The sequence below is a fragment of the Carassius auratus genome, chromosome 8 (assembly GCF_003368295.1).
Source record: "Carassius auratus strain Wakin chromosome 8, ASM336829v1, whole genome shotgun sequence".
Classification (NCBI taxonomy): domain Eukaryota; kingdom Metazoa; phylum Chordata; class Actinopteri; order Cypriniformes; family Cyprinidae; genus Carassius; species Carassius auratus.
Genome location: NC_039250.1, coordinates 15,000,948 through 15,027,357, shown reverse-complemented (window position 1 = coordinate 15,027,357; position 26,410 = coordinate 15,000,948). Strand labels below are relative to the sequence as shown.

At 35.7% G+C, this 26,410-nt stretch overlaps 1 protein-coding gene across 1 annotated transcript in view; it reads left to right on the top strand.

The window, feature by feature from the left end:
- Nucleotides 1-659: 659 nt before the first annotated feature.
- LOC113107395 (transmembrane protein 132C) overlaps nt 660-26,410 on the top strand; it is a 210,893-nt gene continuing 185,142 nt past the window's right edge. Inside the window, exon 1 of the mRNA XM_026269881.1 lies at nt 660-1,518. Within this exon, the coding sequence (XP_026125666.1) occupies nt 1,443-1,518 (76 nt within the window). The 5' untranslated portion in view covers nt 660-1,442. The remainder of the gene's footprint in view (nt 1,519-26,410) is intronic.

Here is a 26,410-nt window from a genome sequence, read left to right as displayed (position 1 = left end):
AGTTTTGCATGTTGATGTGGACTTTCCATTATCTTTCCATTATTTTGTTTTTTTTCACAGAATTAATTATATTTTAGACTCCCTAACTCATACTGATATCGTTGCACATTTAATTGTTCGTTTAGACGTTTATTAAGCCATTTTCTTCCCAGACTGTTGGCTGGTCACCATATTTAGGTCATTCCAGATTTGACAATTTTTAAATATGAGTAAAACCTCACCCACACACGTATACGCACATCGTGCTCACAAGGGGTCGCTGTTGCTATGCTGTGATTAAAATTTGATAATAAATGACCATATTTATTGCCGTTTATAATTATCGTCTAAACAGTGTGAATGAACTTCTGCCATGTGGCATTAATATTTACTTACTTACATACTTGGGAACACAGAAAGCCATTAACTATCAAAAACTTTTTCTATTTGTGTCTCCAACTTTTTTTTCCAAGGGCAAACTTCTTTCGATTGCTCTAGTAAACACGTTTTGCGGTCTATTAATAATCTGAAATGTGCTATGATATCTACTGTGATGTTCAGGTAAAGCTTATTTGCACAGAAGTCTGCGGGGAGCCCTTGATGTGAATGTTGGCGCCTCAGGTGATGCTTTAACCCTGCACCTCACTTTGGACTCGCCAGTGTCTGCGCTGGAGTGGAGAGGAGAGGTTGGCGCAGAAAACCCTCATGCACTTATTTCAAAGCACACGTTTGCTGACGATATTTGTTTTCTTTTATGCGTTCGTGAATATCAGATGAAGCCTGTCTCTTTTTTACTAACATCATCTCCCGAGGAAGGAACCCAGCCAAGTGTTATTCTTCATCTCTGTGGGTTATTCTGAGCGACACTGAGGATGTGGAAAGCGCAAATGGTACAACCGTGCGCTTGAGCAACTTTTAGGATGTGCAGGATAATTCCGCATTAGAGGATGTGAGAGCGGATGCAGAGGAAACACAGATCCTTACGAATCACGCATCGGGGGGAAAATCCCACAGCAACGCCACCCAACCCGCCAGACTTTACTAGAAAGACAAAAGTAGCCAAGGGACGGAAATTAAACTCACTCGCTGCTACCTAACACCACGATACCGCAGACTGAGCAGTTGGATTCAGCGACGCATGGGAACATACTTCGGTTGGGAGAAAAGCACAATATTTGTGAAGGATCTGTCGCGTAACGAGGAGACACATTGGCATCCTTCGGGATCTTGACAGAGCCTTATAAATCCCTTCTAATGCGTGACGGGATGCTCGGACTCTCCGGTCTTTTTGACCTGAAGTAAAGTAACCCGACCTCGGTGTGAAGTGAAGAACATTGTGATGAATTCTTGTGGATATCCTCCGAAGGAGATACTGGAACTTAATCGCGCAATTTTTTGATCATCTCTCCGCGCGCAAAGGGAACCTTTTTCACTTTCACTGCCCTTTTGTGCCATCCAGCAAGATGGAAGTTTCTTACGGGGGGAGAACAAACATGTTGCGTCTCCGTGCTCTGCATTTCATTGTAATGCTGATGAGAGGTAAGTTAAAGAAAAGAGTTCTCTTGGTTATTTGTATTTAATTTTTTTATGAACCTTATATTAATGTGGCACTAGCAGCACAAGATTTCCTTATTAAAATGTTAGATCGTAAAGAGAAATTCCTAGTTTAAATCTAAAAGCTGTTATCTGGATCCAAATTGGTGAATCTTATCAGTTTAACTCAGTGTGTGTTATTGTGAACGTGCGACAAAAACGAGAACCTCACCGCCGCGCGCGACATCACGGTCACTGACTGACACATTCGTGCTGCAGCTGGGGATGAGCGAAGTCCGATTCTAGAACGAGTCGTTTATTTTTAATGAATCTTTTTAGTGAATCGGACTGAATCGGTTCCAGATTGTCAACAAGCCGATAGCTGGAAATCTTGCTGAGAAATCGTAAAGACTGAAATACGCGGTGCACAAACATGCACATAAGAATACAAGTCACGACTTTGAGGGCTTGAACAAAGACAATATTATTTTAATTATAACGTAAAATTATAATTATAACATTTAATTATGCACTTTATGTAGTTCATGAAGGAGTGAAAAGTGTTGCTTTCATTAGGTTGGTCATCTGGGAAGTAGCCTAGCCTAATTTAGTTTAGTGGCACAACCTGTTGGATAATTTGAAAACTTAAATTTGAATTAGTAAACTTAAAACAAAAACGTAAATTATTAGAGGTCTTAAGTGGGATTTAAACAAATTCTTTAGCCTACGTAATTAATTAGCCTACTCATTTTCATATATGGCTTTATTAAAACGTTTCACTGCATGTAATAATTACATGTGCTGGTCATATTATTAGAATATCATCAAAAATTTGATTTATGTCACTAATTCCTTTCAAAAAGTGAAACTTGTATATTATATTCATTCATTACACACATACTGATATATTTCAAATGTTTATTTCTTTTAATTTTGATGATTATAACGGGCAACTAAGGAAAATCCCAAATTCAGTTTCTCAGAAAATTAGAATATTGTGAAAAGGTTCAATATTGAAGACACCTGGTGCCACACTCTAATCAGCTAATTAACTCAAAACACCTGCAAAGGCCTTCAAATGGTCTCTAAGTCTAGTTCTGTAGGGGACACAATCATGGGGAAGACTGCTGACTTGACAGTTGTCCAAAAGATGACCATTGACACCTTGAAAAAGGAGAGCAATATACAAAAGGTCATTGCAAAAGAGGCTGGCTGTTCACAGAACTCTGTGTCCAAGCACATTAATAGAGAGGCAAAGGGAAGGAAAAGATGTGGCAGAGAAAAGTGTACAAGCAATAGGGATAACCGCACCCTGGAGAGGATTGTGAAGCAAAACCCATTCAAAAATGTGGGAGAGATTCACAAAGAGTGGACTGCAGCTGGAGTCAGTGCATCAGGAACCACTACGCACAGACGTATGCAAGACATGGGTTTCAGCTGTCGCATTCTTTGTGTCAAGCCACTCTTGAACAACAGACAGCATCAGAAGTGTCTCGCCTGGGCTAAAGACAAAAAGGACTGGACTGCTGATGAGTGGTCCACAGTTATGTTCTCTGATGAAAGTAAATTTTGCATTTCCTTTGGAAGTCAGGTTCCCAGAGTCTAGAGGAGAGGAGAGGAGAGGCACAAAATCCACATTGCTTGAGGTCCAGTATAAAGTTTCCACAATCACTGATGGTTTGGGGTTTCGTGTCATCTGCTGGTGTTGGTCCACTGTGTTTTCTGAGGTCCAAGGTCAAAACAGCCGTATACCAGGGAGTTTTAGAGCACTTCATGCTTCCTGCTGCTGACCAACTTTATGGAGATGCAGATTTCATTTTCCAACAGGACTTGGCACCTGCACACAGTGCCAAAGCTACCAGTACCTGGTTTAAGGACCATGGTATCCCTGTTCTTAATTGGCCAGCAAACTCGCCTGACCTTAACCCCATAGAAAATCTATGGGTTATTGGGAAGAGGAAGATGTGATATGCCAGACCCAAGAATACAGAAGAGCTGAAGGCCAGTATCAGAGCAACCTGGGCTCTCATAACACCTGAGCAGTGCCACAGACTGATCAACTCCATGCCACGCCGCATTGCTGCAGTAATTCAGGCAAAAGGAGCCCCAACTAAATATTGAGTGCTGTACATGCTCATACTTTTCATTTGGCCAAGATTTCTAAAAACCCATTCTTTGTATTGGTCTTAAGTAACATTCAAATTTTCTGAGATACTGAATTTGGGATTTTCCTTAGTTGTCAGTTATAATCATCAACATTAAAAGTAATAAACATTTGATATATATATAAAAAGTTTCACTTTTTGAATGGAATTAGTGAAATAAATCAACTTTTTGATGATATTCTAATTATGTGACCAGCACCTGTACAACCAAATGCCGATATAATTACGTGAAAGTATCACTGAATTCATTCCTTTCGATTCATTACTTGCTGGGATTCTAATGCACATACACACTCTTTCTCTCTCTGTCTCTCTCTCACACACACACACACAAACCCTCACTTTCTATTATACTCATTCTCCACTGGTACTGTAGTTTTAATTCATTCATCGTTTAAAGTAGAAGTATAGTCGTACAAAATGTGTTTTGTAGTTCTGACCTTTCATAGTTTTATTTCATAATTGTAGAAAGTGCAGTATCTTTTCCTGATTGTGAGCATTACCTCATTTAGGGAAGGGAGAAATACAGAGAGCCGTCGTAGCTTTCTGTCTGGATGTTTATGGTGTGATTCACTACACAGTGTGAAGTCGGGTAAATCAAGGCACTTTTGACATTTAAAACGAATGTGGTCTGATTTACATGAATTTACTTCTGTTGAAACGCGGCTGAAATGTATCCATTATGAAAGAGGTCCATATGGCTTGATCAGGTGTGGGGGCAAACATGGGGGCATCTATGCATCAAATGACCTTTCACTCTCATCACTTAATCTAGAGCACTCTTGCTGTGAGCTGGGGAGCATTTGGTCCTCAGCCTCCTTTCTTGTTTTGCCTGTCCTTCCTCCTCCTCCCTCTGTACCTCAGTGGTCTAGTCTTGCACCAGAACATGTAGTAGTTAGTGCTGAAATGACCTTGGAATTATCCAGGTCTTTGAGCTTGATGTTCAGCAGGCCCACACATTACTCACAGTGTTTTAAACTGAGATAAAAAGAAATGGATAGTTTCATTAGGTTGGAGAGATGTATGAGCTTTCTGGAACAGCACACTGTTGCTGAAGTTACAATAATGAGTGAAACTGAAATACTGCAGAGAAATAGAGATGACCTGAACTAGGGATGCACCAATATGATACTGATAAGCTGATCTTTTTTTAATGTGTGTATTTTTTCAATTAATCAAATTTGAATGGTTGATTTTAAGATCTGTTAAAATTACATTTAAGTTAACAGTATTTTTAAATTAAATTATTAGTGTTTATAAAGATTACATTTTAGTGAAAAAAAATGGCATAGAAACAAATTTCACATAAAAAATTGCTAGAAATTTCACAATTAAGTATGAAAAACAGCATGCACTGTAATGCATTTAATTAGATTGAGGTAGAATATTTAGTATTTTATTATAAAATATAATCCAATCTTCGTATTTTTGCAGTAAAAAAAAACAATTACACTATAGTTGAAAGCCAATGTAAGTTAAATGTTTAAATCTTTGAAAATGAGCATGCATAATTAATTCTAATATTTACTGAGACTAATACATTAACGGATCTCAAGTATATGATAAACAAATACAAAACCAATATATTGTGCATACCTAATCTGAACACCTTTAGGATTGGGCACACCTCATAAGCATTACAAAAGTCACTACAAAGCTGTTTTGGGGACCATTGTCACCCCTACAGCTAAAAGCCTTTAAAACTCAAAATGAATGAAATCCTTTGATGTGTTATGTCACACCAGAGTAATTGCACCCAGCACTGCGCCTTAGACATGTTGAAATTAAGATCAGCTCTTTTAAAAAGAATATGTCAAGGCCAAGACTTAATTTGTTTGAGAGCTGTTGGGGTAAATGAACACAGTTTGACTTTAACATCTTAATTTAATTCTCATTATGTTTTTTCCTCAGGAGTTTTCTAAAGACATGGATATGACACTTCCCTTGTCATGAACAAAATCTTTCAGTAAATTGTTAGAATTACAGCGAATTCAAACATAAAATGGCCCATAAATGCCACTTGTCTTTCTCCATCACCATTTCAGTGTAAAACATGTTCTACTCAGACCTTTAATGGAGTGCATTTTATTGAGCTATGATGAACCTGTTTGCTTGGAGAAGTATTGCGTTACAGCAGTACATAATGTTTAATTATGACACCCTGTACTTTGTGCTGACCTTAAAAGGCGAAGTAACGCTAGAGGTATTTATTTGTATTTATTTATTTTTGGTAAAAGGATTTTGTATGTGGTTTTAGCTGTGAAATGGCATTTAAAATACAATTTTCAATATTCAAGAAAAGTTATAACAACAAGATCTTTGTCATCCAGTGGACAAAGACAAGGTTATTCCATTTCATAATAGTCCTGAGGCCTCATGCATAAAAATTAGCATAAATCTCAGAACTTAATGTTTGGAAACCATGCAAATTTAACAAACACCATAGTCTGTAAGCAGTGCACTTTACAAATATTATTTTGTGAATGATAATGCATTCGCATCCACAAACATTAGGCACAATGTTTAAAAGTGTTATTTTTTAGAAGCAAGTACGTTAAATGCTGTCTCATCTAATGGATCTTAAATAAAAACAGAGAATAGGAGAGAATAGCTTGCTGTATCATTTACCTTTTTAACATCATATTTGATATTTTCTCACACACTGACAGCTGTTTATCTCTTACTGTTAAAAAACTTCTGTTTTCCGTCTTTTAGTTTTAAAACAGACTGATTTGCGGCACAGCGCGAGTTTGCAAGCGTCATTACAGTATCAACAGATGAACATACAGAATCATACCCAAACAGAAAGCGAATAAATACAGTAATATTCCCTCATCACTTCCGAAACTGTGGGCTTCCATATCAGATCAACATATCTCCGCACGTTTTAAAAGCATCACCCAATTTTGGCCAAGCTTTAGCTGTCGGATGGATGACCTCAGATTTGACTCTAGAATACTTTGAGGAGTTTGGGCTCATCTGTTTAAAGGGCATTGTTCTAGAAGTCTTATATAGTTAGTTGAGATGCAAATTAGCAAATCAGAGCTATCCTGCCATGTTCTTTTTTAGAAAGAAAAGGGTTTACTCTGAGCAATTCTTTGTGACCTGGTCTGGTCACAAACGTTATAATTTAACATGGTAACGGAGGCCTGTAGAGTCTGAGGTGTAGCATAGTTCTTGGGTTGCCTGCAGTTTCTTAGAGTAGTATACAGTCTGACCATGGGGTGAATTTCCTTGGATGTCCACTCCTTGGAGGATCGGTGTCTCTTTTGAATGTCTCTTGTGATTAATCTTCGTCTTTGTAGAATGACAGACTTCAACTGGTTTGGAAATGGCCATATTACTCTTCCCAGATTGATGGCAGCAACAATTGCTTCTCTAAGATCATTGCTGAACTCACTCTCCATTAGTGTCTGTAGAATGAGTGCAGCTGTTTATGCCTTTGAGTAGTACTTTTCTTTTTAAAATATTACTTTTTGATTGTGACTGGGGAATTCTATAAAGAGTGCATTTTTAAACATCTGTTTGAATAATTTCTCAGACTTTGTCACGTCAAGTTTGCTTTTTGTCAGTGATGTGTGCAAAGAAGATAGGACCTGAAAGACAAAAATAGTTATTTTGTTAACAGTGTTGCAACATTTCATCAAAATATGTTACGGAAATGCTAATTTGACTTTAGTTTCTATATCTAGTAGTTAATAAATTATTTTAAAAACTCAAAAAAAAACTCAAAAAAAAAGTAACATAAAATGTGTTTCAAATGGTTTCTCACATGATGAGAAGGCCAAAAAAGTATATTCTCTTGAATGTCAAAGCAAGCACTGCATAGTACTTTAAAACTGTATGACTTTATTCTTATTCTTATTATTCTACTATGTTTGAAGAGTACTGAAGCATGTAAGCTGTAGTTTTATACATGGAAAAGCATGTTCCATGGTTAAGCGTTTTGTCTCACCTGGGACTAAAACCAGCCATCCTGCTCAGTCTGCCTCATTACCCTAGAGATGCTCTACTGCCCACTGAGATTACAGGACTACTGGGACAGATTTCACTATCAAAATGCATTTCACGAATGCCTGTGTACAATGCGGTGTTGACTAAAAAATACAGTTCAGTGGCACACTTTTAGTTTTTTTATGTCCAGTAATACCTTCACCTCCCTCTTGTGATCTTTCTTTAAAAACTTGTTGCATAATATTCTCAAGAGAAATGTGGTGGTTGAACAAGAAATAATAATTACTTTAGAAGTTACTTTAAAAGCACCCAGGAGAAAAGAGATGCAGTAATTACACAAAGAGTCGCAATATGTTGCAAACATTATGTCCCAGGTCAGGTTGTGTAAGTGTAGAGACGCCAGTCGCTACTGCCGGAATAAGTAACTTAGATTTTAACTAAACTTATTTGGTAATTTTCAGGCTTTGTTAGGGGTTCTAAGGTGTTCTGTGTGGTTGTATCTCATGACACGATGTGGATGGTTGGGTTACTGTTTAAAAAAAATATGTAACCTTATGTTTGAGCGACAGTTGCTTTACACATCCACTTGTAATAATAGCTGCTCTTCAGAAAAAAATCAACCTTCCTATTATGAAGCTTAAGTTAGGACAGTCACACTAAGATGGGATAGGAGAAAGTATTTTACCATTCAAATTGGTAAATTGTGTAATTTGTCCTGAAATGCAATCTCACTGGAAATGTTACACTTGGGAGAGTGCACATTTTATCCTGTTGCTACAAGAATTACTGGCTAAAAACAGTTTGGAGAATAAATAAAGAGGTTTTAAAATGAGAATGGTTATTTAATCACCTGTGCTGCAGAGTTTGCTGATTCAGGCGCTTCCAAGTCTCTCCTAATACCTATTCAGGGAGACATTTACAGATAATTATAGTCAATTAGGATAATCAATTAAAGGTCCTTCACCTAACCAATGAGATTCTATACTGATAAAATGCTGAATGTTAAAGGGCACACACACAGGGTTATTTTTCAAAGATATTGCTTCTTATGGTAGTATATATTGCTTTTGTGACAGGTATGGCAGTGAAGCGTTATTTCACTTTGAAGGATCTGGTCAGTAAAAGATGGAAATGTGTAAACGGTCTATTACTTCCATTGGTGTATTCATTCCATTGGAGTCCAGTTCCTAATGTTTTTGACTTGAATAAAAATTGTTATTTTAGATGTTACCACATGAAGTGCATGTTTTAGGTTAACAGACATTTTTTTTACACACTTACACTATTCATATACTATATTTAGATCGATACAATTGAGGTCAAAGGTTTACATGCACCTTGCAGAATATTCAAAATGTTAATTATTTTACCAAAATAAAAGGGATCAGTAAAAATGCATGTTATTTTTTATTTAGTACTGACCTGAACAAGATATATCACAAAAGACATTTTCATATAAAGAAAATAATAGATGAATTGTTAAAAATGACCCTGTTTAAAACACACTTGATTCTTAATACTGTGTTGTTACCTGACTGATCCACAGCTATGTTTTTTAGGACTGTCAAATAATTAATCACGATTAATCACATTTAAATTAAAATAAATTAATGAATTGAGTTTGAGCACATCAGTGAGCGTATGAACCTTTTGTAAAAGTTGCATATGAGTTCTTCAGTTGTCCTCAGTGTGAAAAGACGCATCTTACAATCATACAGTAATTGTTGGAAAGGGTTCAAATACACAAAATGCTAGAAAACCAAAGAATTTGTGGAATCTGAAGGATTTTTCTGAAGAACAGCAGGCAGTTTAACTGTTCAGGACAAACAACGGACTCACGAACAACTTTTACTAAAAAATAAAAGAAAAGAAAAAAGGGATGTAAACTTTTGACCGGAGTCATTATGAATTCAAGTACAATTTTATCTTGTGGACTTAATGCATTTTATGTGAAATATCTTATTCAGGTCAGCACTAAATAAAAAATAACATGCATTTTGTATGATCATTCTTATTTTGGTTAAAAAAAATACAAATTTTGCTAATTGTGCTTGGTGTTTGTAAACTTTCGACCTCAACTGTATGTTTGGAATATTTCATTACGTTAACATATAGCAATCAGGTGGAAGGAATCTGTTGAGTTCTCTGATATTCACTACTAGAGAATTCAGTCTTTAATTAGCAATGTGATGAGCTGTTCATATTATCTGTTTGATACCATTACAAGTGATTGCTCATTAAACATTAATAAGACACATTCATCGAAGTGATTACCCTCAATGGAAACACTCAACTGAAATTTGAAGATAACAAAATGTGCTTTTTTGACTGTTTTGATGTTTTGGATTTATTTTTCATTTACGTTTGTTGAATTGCATGTAGCTTATTATGGCAATATGACCCACTTAGTGACATTGATTAGCTTGTTTTGAATTTATCTTAAGGGCATGTTTAAATGCAACATTTTTCTTCTTTTTCTTTAATAATGATAACCATTATAAACTCTAATCATTTCTCTTTTTCCTATCCCATACTTCCATCTGTTATCCATTAACTTCTCAATCCTCAATTATTATAGCAATATTGCTGTATGATTGTTCCAGTCCTGTTTTCTAAATGTGTTTTTTTTAAATTTCAGGTGTATTTAAGTTTTTTGGCTCATTCTTAAGAAATGGTGCTGGGTTTTTTTTTTTGCCTTTGCCTTTGCCTTTGCCTTGCTACTATATATATACTATATATATATATAAATTTTTTTTTTTTTTTTTTTACAGGGAGTCAGAGGCAAATATAACTCTGTTTACTGTGTTTTATAAAATACAAAATTATTATATTTTACTTTGGCCTTTCGTAAACTCTTTGAAACATATTTTAAGAAAATTGAGTATTCGTCTCTGTCCCTGACTTTCTGTTGAACTGTGATATGCTATGACATTTTAACCTTAATGATAAACTGTGATTTGCTCTGGTATTGGTTAATTATAACCACAGAGTTGAATGGTGGAGTATATTAGCCATTGAAATTCCCATATTTCATGACCACTACTCTGAATATTTGGGTGGACTGAATATTGAATAGTGGATTGAATAATTTTCAGATAAGATGCAAATGACACCAGTGTTTCTTGAGGATGCCCCTTTTTTAAATCAAATATTATTCAGGTATAGAACAGAGATAACCTAATGTCGTTTTATTTTCCCTGAGTAAATATTTGATGGCTTTGTTTTTTTGTTTTTTTATTAAGTCGTGTATTTCACTTTCCTCAGATATTTTTATATGGCGCTTATAATGGCTTATAATTATAACAGATAAAGATACAGATGCTCCCTGTGGAAGACTGTCTGTCCTCGTTTGGTCCGTGTGTCTTTGCCACAGCGAATAACATTTAACATGAGCTAGTGTGTTTTTTTAATGAAGTACAGTATTCGAGGAAGGAAGGATGGAAGAATCTTTTCTGCTGTGGTTGTCTAATGTTTCCACTTCATAAGAGGACACTATCCTTACACTGAAACTGTATCATTTAGCCTACATCCAAGATTTTACTTTTAACCTGAATATAATGAAGCAGTTATCAAATAAGTTGGATTGGTTGAAGTCTGCACTTACAGTATAGTCCTGTTCAGTATATAATAGACTCATTTAGAATATATTAAGTGACCCGGGCAATTTGCCTCCCCTAGCTAACAGCATTCAAACATGAGTTTTGTTGTAATATTTTGATATATTTGAATAGCATCATTCATACGTTTAATAAGCTGTTGTGTTGTTACATCATCAGAATTAACAAAAGTCTAAAACTCATGTTTAAAAGCATTTCTGGGCTACACTTTGTGTGTGTGTGTGGACATTATAATGCTAAAACCCCCAAAATCCCCAAACTTGGAAGAGAGAAATAATCTTCAGTATCAGTTGCATCTTGTTGATTTTAAATAATTTTTTCCCTCATTGGAGTGTAAGAGTCCTGTTCTGCACCATGGATCGATCCCAAACCATTTTTCCTTCTCCACCAAACTCTACAGTTGGCATGTGCATTTAAGCAAGTGCTGTCAGACTGCCAGATAGTGTGGTGTGGTGTGTGATTTGTGAGCACTCCAGAGAGTGTGTTTGTATGGATCTCAGTCTCGTGTGCAGCTGAATGCCCTTGGAAACTTGTTTAATGGAGCCCCCGGCAAATACTCTAGTGCTGATATTGGATCCAGAGGCACTGTGGAGCTCGGTAGTGAGTGCTGAGATTGAGAATAGATGATGTGTCACATGCTTAGCTGTTGTTGTGTTAGTATTTCCACAGAAATAATGCTTACAGCCACTAGGGGTGCTTGTGCTAGTCCCAGGATGTAACACTAGTACTTGCGTTTATAAAACCCTATTAAATGCCTTTTATTTTTCCCCAAATTTCATTTAATTCATTTCCAAAAATTCCTTTATTATTATTATTATTATTATTATTATTATTATTATTATTATTATTATTATTATTATTATTATTATTATTATTATTTTAGACTCTGTTTTAATGGTTACATGTAAAGAATCCTAATCAGAAAGCATGTCGAATTGGATGAAATCATGAAGCACACAATTTAACAGCTATTTATTAAGAGATTAACAAAATTATAAAAAAAATTAAAGCCCTATGAAACACATTTAATTTCTTTCTCAAAATCTGTTTTATAGTTTTTCATAAATTTTCTGGATTTCAATTTTAACAGTTTCATTAAATTTAAATAATCAAAAGCATCTCCAATTAATCGATTTTATTACACAAACACACACAAAGACACACACACACACACACACGTATATATATATATATATATATATATATATATTATATATATATATATATATACAGTATTTTCTTTTTTCAGGAATACTGCGTTTTTTAAATTGTTCTAGTAAATACACAGCAAAGAACATGCAGGATTTATATTTAAATAGCCTTTTTTTTCTTTGCAGCTTAATATTCATAGACAGTAGTCCATATCTCATTTTGATTTAATGTACTGGCCTCATTTTGATTTATTAATCCAACATTCTGCTTACCGTGTTTAGGGCCCTATGTTTGCCTCAGTCATTATCTGTAGCCAAACAAGTGTGTTATTTTACCTGGAGTTTGTAGCGTTATGGAGGCTGCCATATTGGTTCCATGTGGGTTCTTCTCTTGAAATCCCTCTTTTTGGCAGCTTTTAATCATTCACTAAATTAATCATATCACATTCTTAGCACATTCAGTGGTTTCAGAATAAGTGCAACTGCACTCTTAAAAATAAAGGTGCTTCACAAAGCCATAGAAGGACCTTTTTGTGTAAATCGTTCCATAAAGAAAAAATTACATCTGAAAAACCTTTCTGTTTAAAACAAAGTTCTTTGTGGCGAAAGAAGGTTCTTCAGATTGCAAAAAGGTAAGAAAGAGATGGTCTTTAAAGAACATTTGACTCTTTAAAGAACATTTGACTGAATGTTTCTTTGTGGAACCAAAAACCAAACTTGAAAAATCTTTTGAAGCACCTTTATTTTTATGAGTATGCCATAACAGCCAGTTATAGCTTTGAAAGTTAGTGATAATATTAGTTATGTTCAGAACACAACTGAAAATTATTGAATTTTTGTTCGCCCGTTCATTGATTTGTTCAGTTTTACCAAGACAGGTCAGGGATGTAAATGAACAGTTTGAGTTAAATAGCAGATTTTTTGTTGTCACAAACACGTTTAACAAGGTTTAAAATAATCATTTTTGGGGTCTTCTTTCTTTTCACATTTTCAAGAAACATAAAAAAATAGATTAAAATGCTGGCAAGGTACTCAAACCGAACACACACCACCTCAATTTTAATTATTTTTTTAAAGTCTTTTTTCTGTATTTTAGTTTTATTTGTTTCTACAAAGAGAGAAAGGCTCTTTTGGGAGAGCAACTTCTTTTAAACACAAGCATTTTACTTTCGTACTAAATGATCTTAGCCTGACTTCGTCATACTCATATTCTAGGCAGAATGTGAGTCTGATACTGCTCCATTGCACTTGAATTATGGGGCGTGTCTTAACCGAACCAGTAAAAAAAAAAAAAAAAACTCTGCACTCAATTGGATAGACCTACAACCAATCAGAGCAACGCAGTATGTGACATATGTTGAGCGACGCATAACTGTCAACAGAGTTCAACTGCACGCACGCACGCTGGAACTGGAAGAAGTAGGAAAGTAATGAGTGTAAACGATCTTTGCCGCTGTTGTAAAAAGAATTTAAGAATTTGCGGAGTACTTACAAGCATGAATAACATTTTTGAGAGAAACACTAAAGGTGTATGTATATACGGACAAGATCTCTGTCTAGGATTAGATCTCGACAATAATGAAAATAAATATTATTGCATCTGTCGGCCCTGTCTCAACTTTATTACACGGTTGCAATGCGACTTGAATAACTTAAAAAAATGGAAAGACAACGAAAGAGCGCTCAAGTGCTCTTTGATGACGTGGGTGGTTACGTAACCGCAGATAGCCTGTCCATCATCGATTAAAGCCCGCCCTGGCAATTTGATTGGCTCGGCCTTCTGGGAGCCGAACATAATTACACCTCAATGGATCGAGTCCAGACCGAACTTCCCATCCAAAAAATGTTGTGGGCGGGGTTCGGGCTGGCACCCAGGCTAAAATGATCTTATTGTGCATGAATCACCAATACTATTAACATTTTATTGAAATATGTTTATGTGGAAATTGTAGTTGTTTCATGTTAATTTTTCTGTTGGGACACCTTATGCCTGGTCTTGCCAAGGTCAACGCTACTTCTCAAAAGATGTTACTTTATGTGCTGAATGTGTGAGGGAATGTCATTTCATGTTCAAAAGGGAATTCAGACATCTCTTTCTCTGCTTTAATGAGTCTGATTAGAGTGTGAGGGTCATAATCAATCAATTTCATCCTTCAATCACCAAAACCCCAAATGACCAGCACATTCATCACGGCGCTATTCAGAAGTCAGCAGTGGCATGTAAATGCAACAGCACGTCATCTCGCCATTTTGTAATGTTACTGTACTTTCACCATGGCCTTGTCGTGTTGTCGCTGAGGGCCTGTGAGCTTAAGGATCTGAATGAGTCTCAGAATAAGCGTCAGCTCGCCAAAGAAAACCTGTCTGTCAATCATGCCTGTGCTATAACAAAGAGTTTAACAGTCTCTTCAGAGTGCCCACATGGTTAAAAGAGTGGAAGATCATGATGAATGAGAGGCAAGTTAATTGAAATGAATCATTCTTGAAATCTGAAAAGGCCATTGAAAAGCCAATCTGTATTACTTCTTTATTATAGATCAGTCAAAATAAGTAATTACTCTTTGCACTAGCCTTTCACTAGTCTTTTCTAAAGGATCTAGGACTTAAAGAAAAAAGACAAATCGATCTGATTGGAGCTTTTTTGACTCATCCTTCTCTATAATGAGTGTTTGTGAGAGAGGTCAGGGAATTTTGCACTTTTGTTCTATATAGACATAATACTAAACAGGCAATTGATTTATGTATGTGGTCATAACACTTAGCAATTAATTTGCAATTAAAGACGCTGGCCTTGGATCTTGCCTAGATGTTCATTCAGACACCATAAATAACGCTATATCCTGACTGCAGTTACTAAAGGTTTTTCCCCCCACCCAACAGGTTTAAAAACTCACTTGCCGTAAATGGATCTCTAGGGGCCCATTAAGCTCACTTAGTTGAGAGCTACAGCAACACATATTGCTGCTTTAATTATTCAGCGTGTCAGGTTGGTAGAAGTTAATTTAATCAGGTCACAGGTTCAGACTCCAAACTCATCCAGCGGGTTTGCGAACCTAGCTGTATACAGTATGTTATGATTGAGTAGCTTTTTGACGGAGTTGAGTAATTAACAAATAAACACTTGATTGTCTAGTGAGGGCACTACAGAGGGAGCATTATAAGGCTACATACTGTGGGTGCGCTACAGGCACCAAGGCTGTTTTAAAAGGTAGCGAGCTTAATTATGCTGCCTCCTAAAATGCTTTGATTTAACCAAAAATATCAAAGCAGTATCCTTTATAGAGAAGTCAATCCCAGAATTCATTGCAACAAGCTTAATGGAAAAATAAATCCAATAGGGTGGCAATTAAAAATGGCATTTTTTTCCCCTTGATATTTGTGTGTGCATACGAGTGATTTCAAAATAAATAATTTTCATGGTCTTTTCGCTAAACAAACTGCTTTCAAGACTTCAGCAGGCATTCAAATGTCCCTTTTAAACTGCTAAAGTAATACGTTTTCATTATGGTATTGATGGTGTTGTTATTATTTTCTATCATGCCACTGGTGGAAAAATGCTTCGCCAGCACAACCTAATATTAAATATTGATAAAAAAAATGCATGCTTGAAAATCTTTTAACCTGACTAACCCTGTGCATTCATCTCTATATGATTAAAATATAGATGTGCATTCTTGTTGTGAAAGAAGGAAGTGTGATTTTAGATTTTATCTGTAGCTGTAGCTGGAGTTACGAAGCAGTATGGGAGGAGGGAGACATGCGTGTGTAATGTGATTTTGGTTTGCATCCCAGTTTTGGGAAATATAAAATGATCTGCAGGTTTTGGATATGGTTTGATCTAGTCACTTCTGTTTCTTCCTAGTAATTTGAGTCTTTAGGTTAATGTAGAAAAAGCTAAATGGAAATTAAGCTCTACAGTTTTTGCATATTTGAAAGAGAGAAAAAAGGCTGCAGGAGAAAACATTCTAAATAATTGAGTCTTAGTGGCAGGGTTTATGGTTTATGTCTGATGATGTATTCTTTCATTATTTAAAAATATCAAATAATATTTCACCCACACATATTTGTTCAGCCTTGTCTTTTGCAACCCAAATGATTTTCCCACCACAAAAGTTTAAAGAATAATTTTTAAGAGGCCAATCACACATTCACACATATATATATATATATATAAATCAAAAGCTAAACTTATATATATAAAGTTTATCTTTTGATTTGAGTGCCACAATTTAAGAATGCAGTGTCATGTGTTAAACTCTACAAAACTGTAGGGCACAAACGCAGCGGTCAGCATTTAATGCATGTGTACAAAAAAAAAAAAAAAAAAAACTGTGCAGTGAAATTCTTTTTTTTTTTTTTTTTTTTTTTCACGGAAGAGTCATATTAGCTTAGAATGAGGGGGAGTAATTGATGATTCATTTTTGGGTGAACAAACTTGCTTTAAGCAAGTTTTTGGCCCAATTACATTCTTTCACCTAAATGAGGTTTTCTAAATCAGATTTCTTTTTTTTTTTCGTTTTGCAACAAAGTTTGATCGGGGCTGAATTTTCTTGTTTCTTTTTTTTTTTTTTTTTTTTTTTTTTTACTAAGGGGCACATAGATTCTAGCTTGAAATTTTTAAGGGGACATTATAAAACTATGCAATGAGAATTTTTTAATGATGTGTTTTTCCTTAGGGGATACAAGGAGCCATTTGCAAGCAAACTATTTAGTTTATTAGAATGCAAGAAAGTACTAAGGTCATTCCAACATTCCAAAATGTTTTGAAAATATTGATTTCTTTCTTCCTAGTGAAAAACTAAAAAACATAATTTAAGAAAAAAAAAACTTTTATGAAACGTCATGGATGATTTTTTCCTTAGTAATCCACTATTTTGTAGAAGGGGGTCAAAATTTTCGGTCACACTTAATTTAATGGTGCGATTCTCTCTGTTAATAAACCATTAACTATGACTTTTATCTCAATAAACTCCTAATTTGCTGTTTATAAATAGTTTAGTTTAGTTTAAGTTTAGGCATTGGGCAGGATTAGGGCTGTAGAATATGGCCATGCAGAATAAATGCTTTGTAACTACTAATAAACAGCTGATATGTTCATAATAGGCATGTTAATTAGCAACTAGTTAGTAGTGAGAATTGGTCCCTAAACTAAAGTGTTACCCAATTTCCTCCTGAAATTATCAATGTTGGCATATAATGCAATAAAGATGCCTAAAGTCAACAGATTTTACTAATAGACCTACTGTATCAGTCTCTGTGTAAAAATAAAATGCTGCCATCATTCTAAAATCATTTTTACCTCCCTGTTGTTTGGACCCCTCTACAGAATAGTGGATTACCCATAAATATTCTTCCATGACATTTAATCTTTTTGCTTATTTAATTGTTATTCATGTTTTTCTTTTTCAAGAAAGATATAAACAAAATAAAAAATTGCTGCTGGGAAAGCTGAAATACACTGTTACCCTATTTTGAAATGTTTATGCTTCACTATTCAAAAAGATGAGGTAGATAACATGTGCATGTCAGTGTCTACTTTTAGTGTTTATATTGTAATGCTTCATCATTTATTGATTGCTCTGAAAGTGCAAGCCTGTAGAACATGCAACATCACAATGTTTTTACTTTGAAATTTACAGCCCATGTATATATTTTATTAAAAGATAGTATTTTGAAGTTTATTTGGCTTTATTAAAATTCCTATTTTTCCGTCCCCAAATTTGAGACGTCTTAGAATTCTAACTAAATTTGAGTAACATTTAAGGTATTTAAGACTTAAGATCTTAAATTTTATAATATTTTTTAGAGCTTTTTTATTTTACATCTTGGTTGCAAAAGCGAGTAAAACACTATACTGTTGATTACTGTTGAGACTTTTTTCATATTTTGACAAACACACTTTAACATTTTTCTTTAGTAGCCAATTTTACTTCCTTTATGTGACATTAGTGTCTGAATTTATGGCATTTTTATTTCTGCAGAAGAAAATAGCTTGAGAAATCGCTTTGATAAATGCAGGCAGCAATGCAGCACAAGTTCCCGCTGTGCTGCACACAGGCAGGACCTCGGGATAGGCGACAGAAAGCACAGAGTTTCTCCCCAGTGGTTCTGTCAGCGTGTGCTGAGATGAATGTTTATGGAAATAAAAGGTAGTCGACACATTCCAAGTGTCCACTTGGCTTAAGAGGCAAACAACTGGAATTTGAAGCGGCTCTCTGCATTGCTCTGCAGTGGGTCTATTTCAGTGAGATGTAATGCTGGATTTACTGGCTTTACTGTGCCTGTTCTAATAAAGCTTTGAAAGTGGGCTGAGACTGGCAGTGAACAAAGGTTATGTATCTCTCCTCCTGTGGAAAAATGTTACTGACATTGAAGCAAATCTTAATTTTTCTCCCCTATTGTTATTCTTTATTCTTCTTTAATCATTTTGAAACTGCTTTCATTGGCTTCTGGTTTTCTTGTGTATAAACTATAAGGTACTAATTATATCTTAAAGCTCTTCATAACCTTTGTCCTGCATATTTATCTGACTTCAGCTTTATGCTCCTGCTCTCTTCTTATGATCTTCTAGTGTTGTATTATTAGTCCCCCCTAAGTTTCGTCAGGTGATTATGGGAGCCAGGTCTTTCAGTGGCTCCCTGGTTGTGAAATGATCTTCCCCAAGACAACTGTCAAGAATTCTCCCTCCTCTCATTCAAAAACCTCTTAAAACAATTTATTTTTATACTCAGAATATTACTCTTCAGTTATCGGTCTGTAAATTGTGCCTTGTTTTGGAGGTTTATCTAAATCCTCTTTGTAAGTGAGCTCTGTATATAACATTCAGCCCTTGCTATGTGTAGCTACTGTGCTTTGATGTTGATGTTTGTTTGGTTCTGTTTCCTTAAAACTGTAAGTCGACATTGGGGATAGGAAAGGCGCTATATAAATTAAAATTATCATTATTATTTGTGTTTTTTTTCTTCTTCTTCTTTATCGGAGCATATGATTGCACAGTGCATACAGTCATGGCATATTTCGTTTTTTCCATTTGACAATTTATATGCCGCGTTTCCACCGCAATTACCTGGAACATTTGTACCAGGAACACCCCCCCCCCCCCCCAGACCTGTTGCTTTCTGCATTTCCACTGCGGTGTAAAGTATCGGGAAGATTTGGCAAATAGACTGGTGACGTAGGTCTGCATGCATTTCTTGATACAAAGTACTCTTATTTTGGACGTGCATCCTCAGTAGTTCAGACTTTGTGCATTCGACTCGGGAGTGTGAGATCCGCGATGACGCAGATCCGGTAATTCTGCAAACAGCAGCGTACTTGATAACTTCAGTCAGCTGACCATGGCTACTGCAATTTTCCTCTCTGTATATTTACAATAAAACGAAATAGGATATCAAACACCTCCTTTCGTTTTCATTTAAACATAATAACAGCTGTAGAAATGTACTTAGTTCAGGGATACGTGTATACTGTATATACAGCCATTACAATGAAACAAAATATTACATACATTTTTATTTTCATTTTAACATATAGATAAATTGAATACAGACCAAAGATAACCTGTTAGATTTACCCAAAATGAATTATATTTTATGTTTAACCACTAAAGCGACATCAGAGTCAGCGGCACATATCAGAAGGTCTAGCCGAGGTGAGGCTGTTCTCGGCGGATACATGAGGACTGAGCTCCCGCTGATCGTCTCCGAACTCGGCGAAACACACTTTTAAATAGGCGCTGTCTTTATAAATAAACCACAGATTTGATTTTTAAACAATTACATTCTCACCTGAAATACTTTAAAAATTTAATTTCATGACACAATAACAGTAATATTTAAAAAATGATCTGAATAAATGGTGGTTGAACTCAACCAATGCTGGGTGAACTCAACCAATCAGGATGTTTAGCGCTCAAGTCCCGCCCCTGAAAGTTCCGGAACTTTGAAAAAGTACCACCTCGCCAGCAGGGACTTTCTGAGGGGCATTTTTTTACCCGGAACTTTATTTAGTTCCTGGTTCCTGTGGTGGAAACACACCGAGTACCAGGCCAAAGTCCCTAGTTCCTGGGTAAAGTCCCTGGGGTGGAAACGCAGCATTAATTGTTTGACCTGGTCTGTTTGTCAATGTGTGTAAGATCCCTGTAAAAGTATGAATGAGTTCAATCTGCAGCACGACTAGCCTACCTGATTTTAAAATGCTGGCATGTAAATTGTAGTAACAGTCTTGTGTAAGTTGTGTTATTTCGGTTTCATGTCAATAAGAATAGATTATTACATTTGGGTGCATTTATTAGATAAAAAGAGTAAAATCATTAATATTGTGAAATAATATTGCAATTTAAAATAGCAGGTTTTTATTTTTGTATATTTTAAAATGGCATGTATTCCTGTGATGCCAAAAAAAAAGGAAAAGAAAGAAAGAAAATTATTCTAATATGCTGATTTGATGAGTGGAAAGTACAAAAGAACAGGATTTATTTGAAATTGGAACCTTTTGTAACATTATGCATGTATATACTGTAAATTTAATGTATTTTTGCTGATTAAAAGTGTTAACCCCCACACACACTGAATGGTAACGAACTCCTTCTCTTTATCTTTGTTGTATTACAACTTGCATCATTTCCTGTAATCCACTTATTCATAAGTGAAAAATTAACCATTAATTGTTGAAGTATTAAATTAGTTTCAATATAATTAATAATATGAATTGTTAAACAATACATTATAATATGAATTATTAATATTAGCTAGTATTAATAAATTATTCTTTATTTTAATTAAATAAAAAAATAATAATCATCCTCAGTAAAAAAAAAAATCCGAAATATCTCCTGCTTAGTAATTTTGTACTGTACTGGTATGTTTCAGCAGGCATGGAGACGTTCATGCTTTTACCCCAGGCGTATTGTTAAACCAGAGTTGCATATGTCATTGTTTATTCTCATTATCACAATAAGCAAAGCTCTGTCATTGTTTTATTTTGCAATGGATAAGCCAGATGTTATCTCTTAAGTAAATACATAATAAGGTAGGGACAGGATATTTGCTTTTTCCAGCTCTATTGATGCAATTTGGCAGTCTGAAATTGTTAGCAATGCGATCCAGAGGCAATCTGCAAGAGGACTTATTAGCTCAATGAAGCAGAAGAGGCCATCATGTAGAAGAGACAACAGACAACAACATTAACGTTTGCTTTCAAATAAACCAAATGAAAGCAGAAAGATTGCAAGCGAGATGCCGGCCGCTTATCTGTGTGGATAAGTGCTAAGACCCGAGGCTAGGAACCTTGAAAAAATCTTCTGTAAGGAAAGACAAAGAAGATATGTGCATGTGTATGTATGTGTGTGTGTTTGTTCTATAATCAGTGAGCAGCTAATGACGACCAGTAGCCCTAATTAACATATATGTGTCTCTGCTTAACTTTCAGCAAAAATAGATTAATCAAACAGTGTCAACCTGTGTTAGCGCAACCTTTTTACCCACACACTCCTCTGTCTATATGAAAGCAAGACAGCTAACTCAAAGACAGAGTCCTCAAAGCCATGCTGAAGTCGTATAGACTGCATCAAGTTCTTCTGTGAGATTGAAAGAGCACTGACAAAAGTACCACCCCCGAATTAAGTGCTTTGTAAACAACACTTCTAATAAACTGAGTTACACATAGACTCTGTTTGATTATTTTGCTAAAAGAAAAAATGTCTAAGTAAAAAAATAACTTCCCACAAAACAAAACCAAGAGGTTTTTTGCTTAGTTTCAAAAAGAAGACGACAGGATTCACTTTGACTTTTTGTTCAAGAGTTTGCTAAATGTAAGTAATAAAAACCAGGACAAAGTTCTGTTTCGTGCTTTTCAGTGTTAAAATACTGTTTAATATCAAGGTTTAATGTGCTGAAGCAACTTTGGACATTCGTAGGAAGATTTTTCCCTGAAAAGTAAGAACAGTTGTAATAATAATAACAATTTTAGTGGTTATTTAATTTTACTTCAACATTTGAGCTTCTGTTTACCAGATTTGATGTCTACATATGTACGTTGATCAATATTTGTGACCCTGGACCACAAAACTAGTCATGAGGGTAAATATTTTATCGAAATTGATATTTATGCAGGGCGTGTCTTCATGAAATTTTATCATTTTCACGTTTTTTTTTTAAGCCTTGCCCATTTAAACATTCACAAGAGTTTATTGATATATTGAAATATTGATCTGCTTCAAATGCTCCACCATCATCTCTTTACCCAATAAACCAAAAATCATAGGACTTAATGACTACAGATCCATTGCTTTAACATCTGTGGTCATGAATTAATTTGAGAGACTGGCATTGGCCTGTTTGAAGGACATTACTGGACCCTTGCTGGACCCCCTGCATTTTGCTTACAGAGCAAACAGGTCTGTGGATGATGCAGTCAATATGGGATTGCACTATATCCTCCAACATCTGGACAAACATGGGACTTATGCAAGGATCTTTTTTGTGGACTTCAGCTCTGCTTTCAACATCATCATCTCCGACACCCTTCAGAATAAACTCACACAGCTCTCCGTACCCACCCACATCTGTCAGTGGATCATCAGCTGACAGACAGGAAGCAGCTAGTGAGGCTGGGAAAACTCACATCCAACACCCGCACCATCAGCACTGGAGCACCTCAGGGCTGCGTTCTCTCCCCACTGCTCTTCTGCCTTTACACAAATGACTGCACCTCTAAAGACCCTCTCTGTCAAGCTCCTGAAGTTTGCAGATGACACCACAGTCATAGGCCTCATTCAGGACAGAGACGAGTCTGCTTACAGACGAGAGGTTGAGCAGCTGGCTGTCTGGTGCAGTCACAACAACCTGGAGCTCAACACGTTCAAAACTTTGGAGATAATCCAGGAATTAAGGAGAAACCCCCCTGCGCTCCCTCCACTCACCATCACGAACAGCATTGTGGCTGCAGTGGAGTCATTCAGGTTCCTGGGCACAACCATGTCAGGACCGCAAGTGGGACATTCACATTTGACTCCATTGTGAAAAAGGCCCAGCAGAGGTTGTACTTCCTTCATCAGCTGAAAAAGTTCAAGCTGCCACAGGCACAGATGACACAGTTTTACTGGGCTATTATTAAGTCTGTTCTGTGCTTTTCACTTACTGTCTGGTTTGGGTCAGCCAGCAAATCAGATTTAAGAAGACTGCAATGGACTGTTAGGACCGCAGAAAAGGATCATTGGTGTGCTCCTTCACAGTCTTCAGGACTTGTACAACTCCAGAGTGAAGAAACTGGCAGGTAAAATCATCACAGACCCCTCTCAGCCTGGTACAACCTGTTTGCACTTCTCCCCTCAGGCAGACGCTACAGATCTCTGGGCACTAGAACATCTAGACATAAAAACAGTTTTTCCCCCATGCCATCTCCAGCTTAAACAGCTAACATATGAAACATTACCTGTGTTCTGTAATTCTGTGTTCTGTAATTAATTTCTGTAAATCATTCTACATCTTTAATTATTGCCTTTCTCAAGTACATATGCACAGTTCTATATAGAGTAGAAATCCACAAATCTGTACGTAAATCAATTGGGACCAAAAATAATTTCAGACACTTTGACCTCACCATGTTTTGCTTACGTGATTTTTCATGAATTGCTAATGCAAATTTTCACACCATGAAAAAATGAAAAAAAAAATAAGCATTGCTTGGTAATCGGTCAACAAAGTATTGATAGTTTTGTAAATATTGTCATACTTACAGTTGTCTGAAGTTTTGGTTGATTGTAATCCATTATATACCTTACATTATCAAGATTAATTTGTTCTGACACAGTTTAACTCTGAGTTCTTGTCATATTGAATTACCATTTTCTAAACTATAGCAAATAAACTGTGATAATGTGAGAAATGTTGAAGGTGTCTGAATAAATTTTGCTTTGATTGTATATTTAATTTTTACAGTGAAGACTATGTAGTGATATTTTACATTTAATTAATATTAATGCAAAAATACTTAAGTATTCATGCATCATCTGAAAGCTGAATAAATACGGAATCTGAGGGTGAATTTTTATTTATTTATTAAAATATTATTAAAATTATAAAATATTGAGAAAACCGCCTTTAAAGTTGTCCAGAATAAGTTCTTGGCAATGTGTATTACTTATCAAAAAATATGTTTTCATATCAAAAATTACGTTTTCATAAATGTATGGCATAAAATTTACAAAATATCTTCATGTTACATGATGTTTACTTAATATCCTAACCATTTTTGGCATAAAAGAACAATTCATAATTTTGATGCATATAATGTATTTTTTATCCGTGCGACTTATGACTGTTTTTTGTGGACCAGGGTCACATCCAAATTAACCCTTTAAAATGCTTTAAAGGTTGCATATTGTACACTTTTCTGGAGTTTTATTTTAGGTTTTAATGTCCTCAATAATATATATTTGTGATATGCTTAACAAAAACAATCTCATTATATTTTTACAGCTCCTTTCTCGGGAGGTGTGCTTAGAACAGGTTGATTTTAGCCTGTCTAGTTGAAATTCATGAGCCTCTCTTCTGATTGGTCTGTTGTATTCTGAGTGATGCACAGGCAGGCCAACTACAGGTAACTAGGGTCAGATGAAATCACAGCGCTAGCTGGAGGCAGCAAAACAAAGGGGAAACTGGACACGGCCCACTCAAACTAGCGCAGATTCGGCTACGCAAGGAGCTTAAAATAATGTTGGGTGGCAAAATCGATGTAAAACAGCATCACGTTAGAAATTTTATCACATATCTGATGCCACTGGCAGACAAACAAACTGATGACAGCTATGGTTAAATGTGATTAAACAAACGGATTGGACAGAAACATTTGTTAAAAATGCTTGTGTTTGCAGCGCACATTTATTGAAAAGGTTCAATAAAGTATTGTCTTTTGTTGTTATGGATGAGTCTACAGATTTCTTGCCATATGTTTCTTGCATCTCACAATGTCCTGTATGAAAAAAATGTCTGTGCATGTGTGTAAAACAACAAACTGACGATTTATATATAATTATTTGTAATTGTATTTACTCTGTTGTGATTTATTATGGCTGGAACAATAATGTAGCTGTAAAAATAGTTGCCCGCTAAAATTGAAATGTATATACATCTTCAACACGACGTGCTAGATAGACACGATGAGTTTGTTTTTACGATAAACGTTAGATGTGATCCACCTCATAGTAACAATCCTGTCAGATTGTCCATCCTTTGAGTGAGAATGTAACTTTACGGGTCGGCCGATCTGGTTTCGGGGTTAAAGTTAACCTTTTCGACATGTTTCAGTGCTGTTGTTGCTCAATGCTAAGCAATGGCATGGATGCAATGTTTTTCTGGGGGTTTGACAAAAGGAGAGTGGGACGTTGGGCGGTGCTCGGGGTGGTGACTGAAGGAGGTGACTGTGTATTTGACAATATGGAACCATTAATATTTCACCATTCATTATTACATACTCGGGTCTTTTGTGACCTTGACATATATATCCAACATGGATGGATCTCTGACTGCTGCAATATCATAATACTCTCTTGGTAACAGTTACAAAAAACAGTTACAACAGTTCTTTCTGGTCCTCAAATCTGATTGGCTGAGAGACGTGCGATATTCTAGTGATTTCAGAACTCCAAACGCTTCACCATTTTTATCACTCTGCTTGCAGTATTTCTCACAGTGAGTGTCGTGGTGGATGGCCAAATTCACTATAATTTATAAATAAAACTGTTTTTGTGTCACAAAATGAAGTTTTAAGAGTTTTAAGGCAAGAATGTAGTTGTTTAAACTTAAAATATGTAGTTTGTTAATAAAGATGATGTCTATTTGAAAATTTGCTTCACTATTTGTAGAGATGTTAGCTCCAGGGCGTCAGTGGCTTTTCAGCGCATCATGAAGCAGCTGAGAGGGCCTTACGTCGGCCAGCTCTTCTGAAATTTGTTGCTCGCTCTGATGTCTCTGTAGACAAATAGATTTGACTAAGGGCAAAATTTCATCAC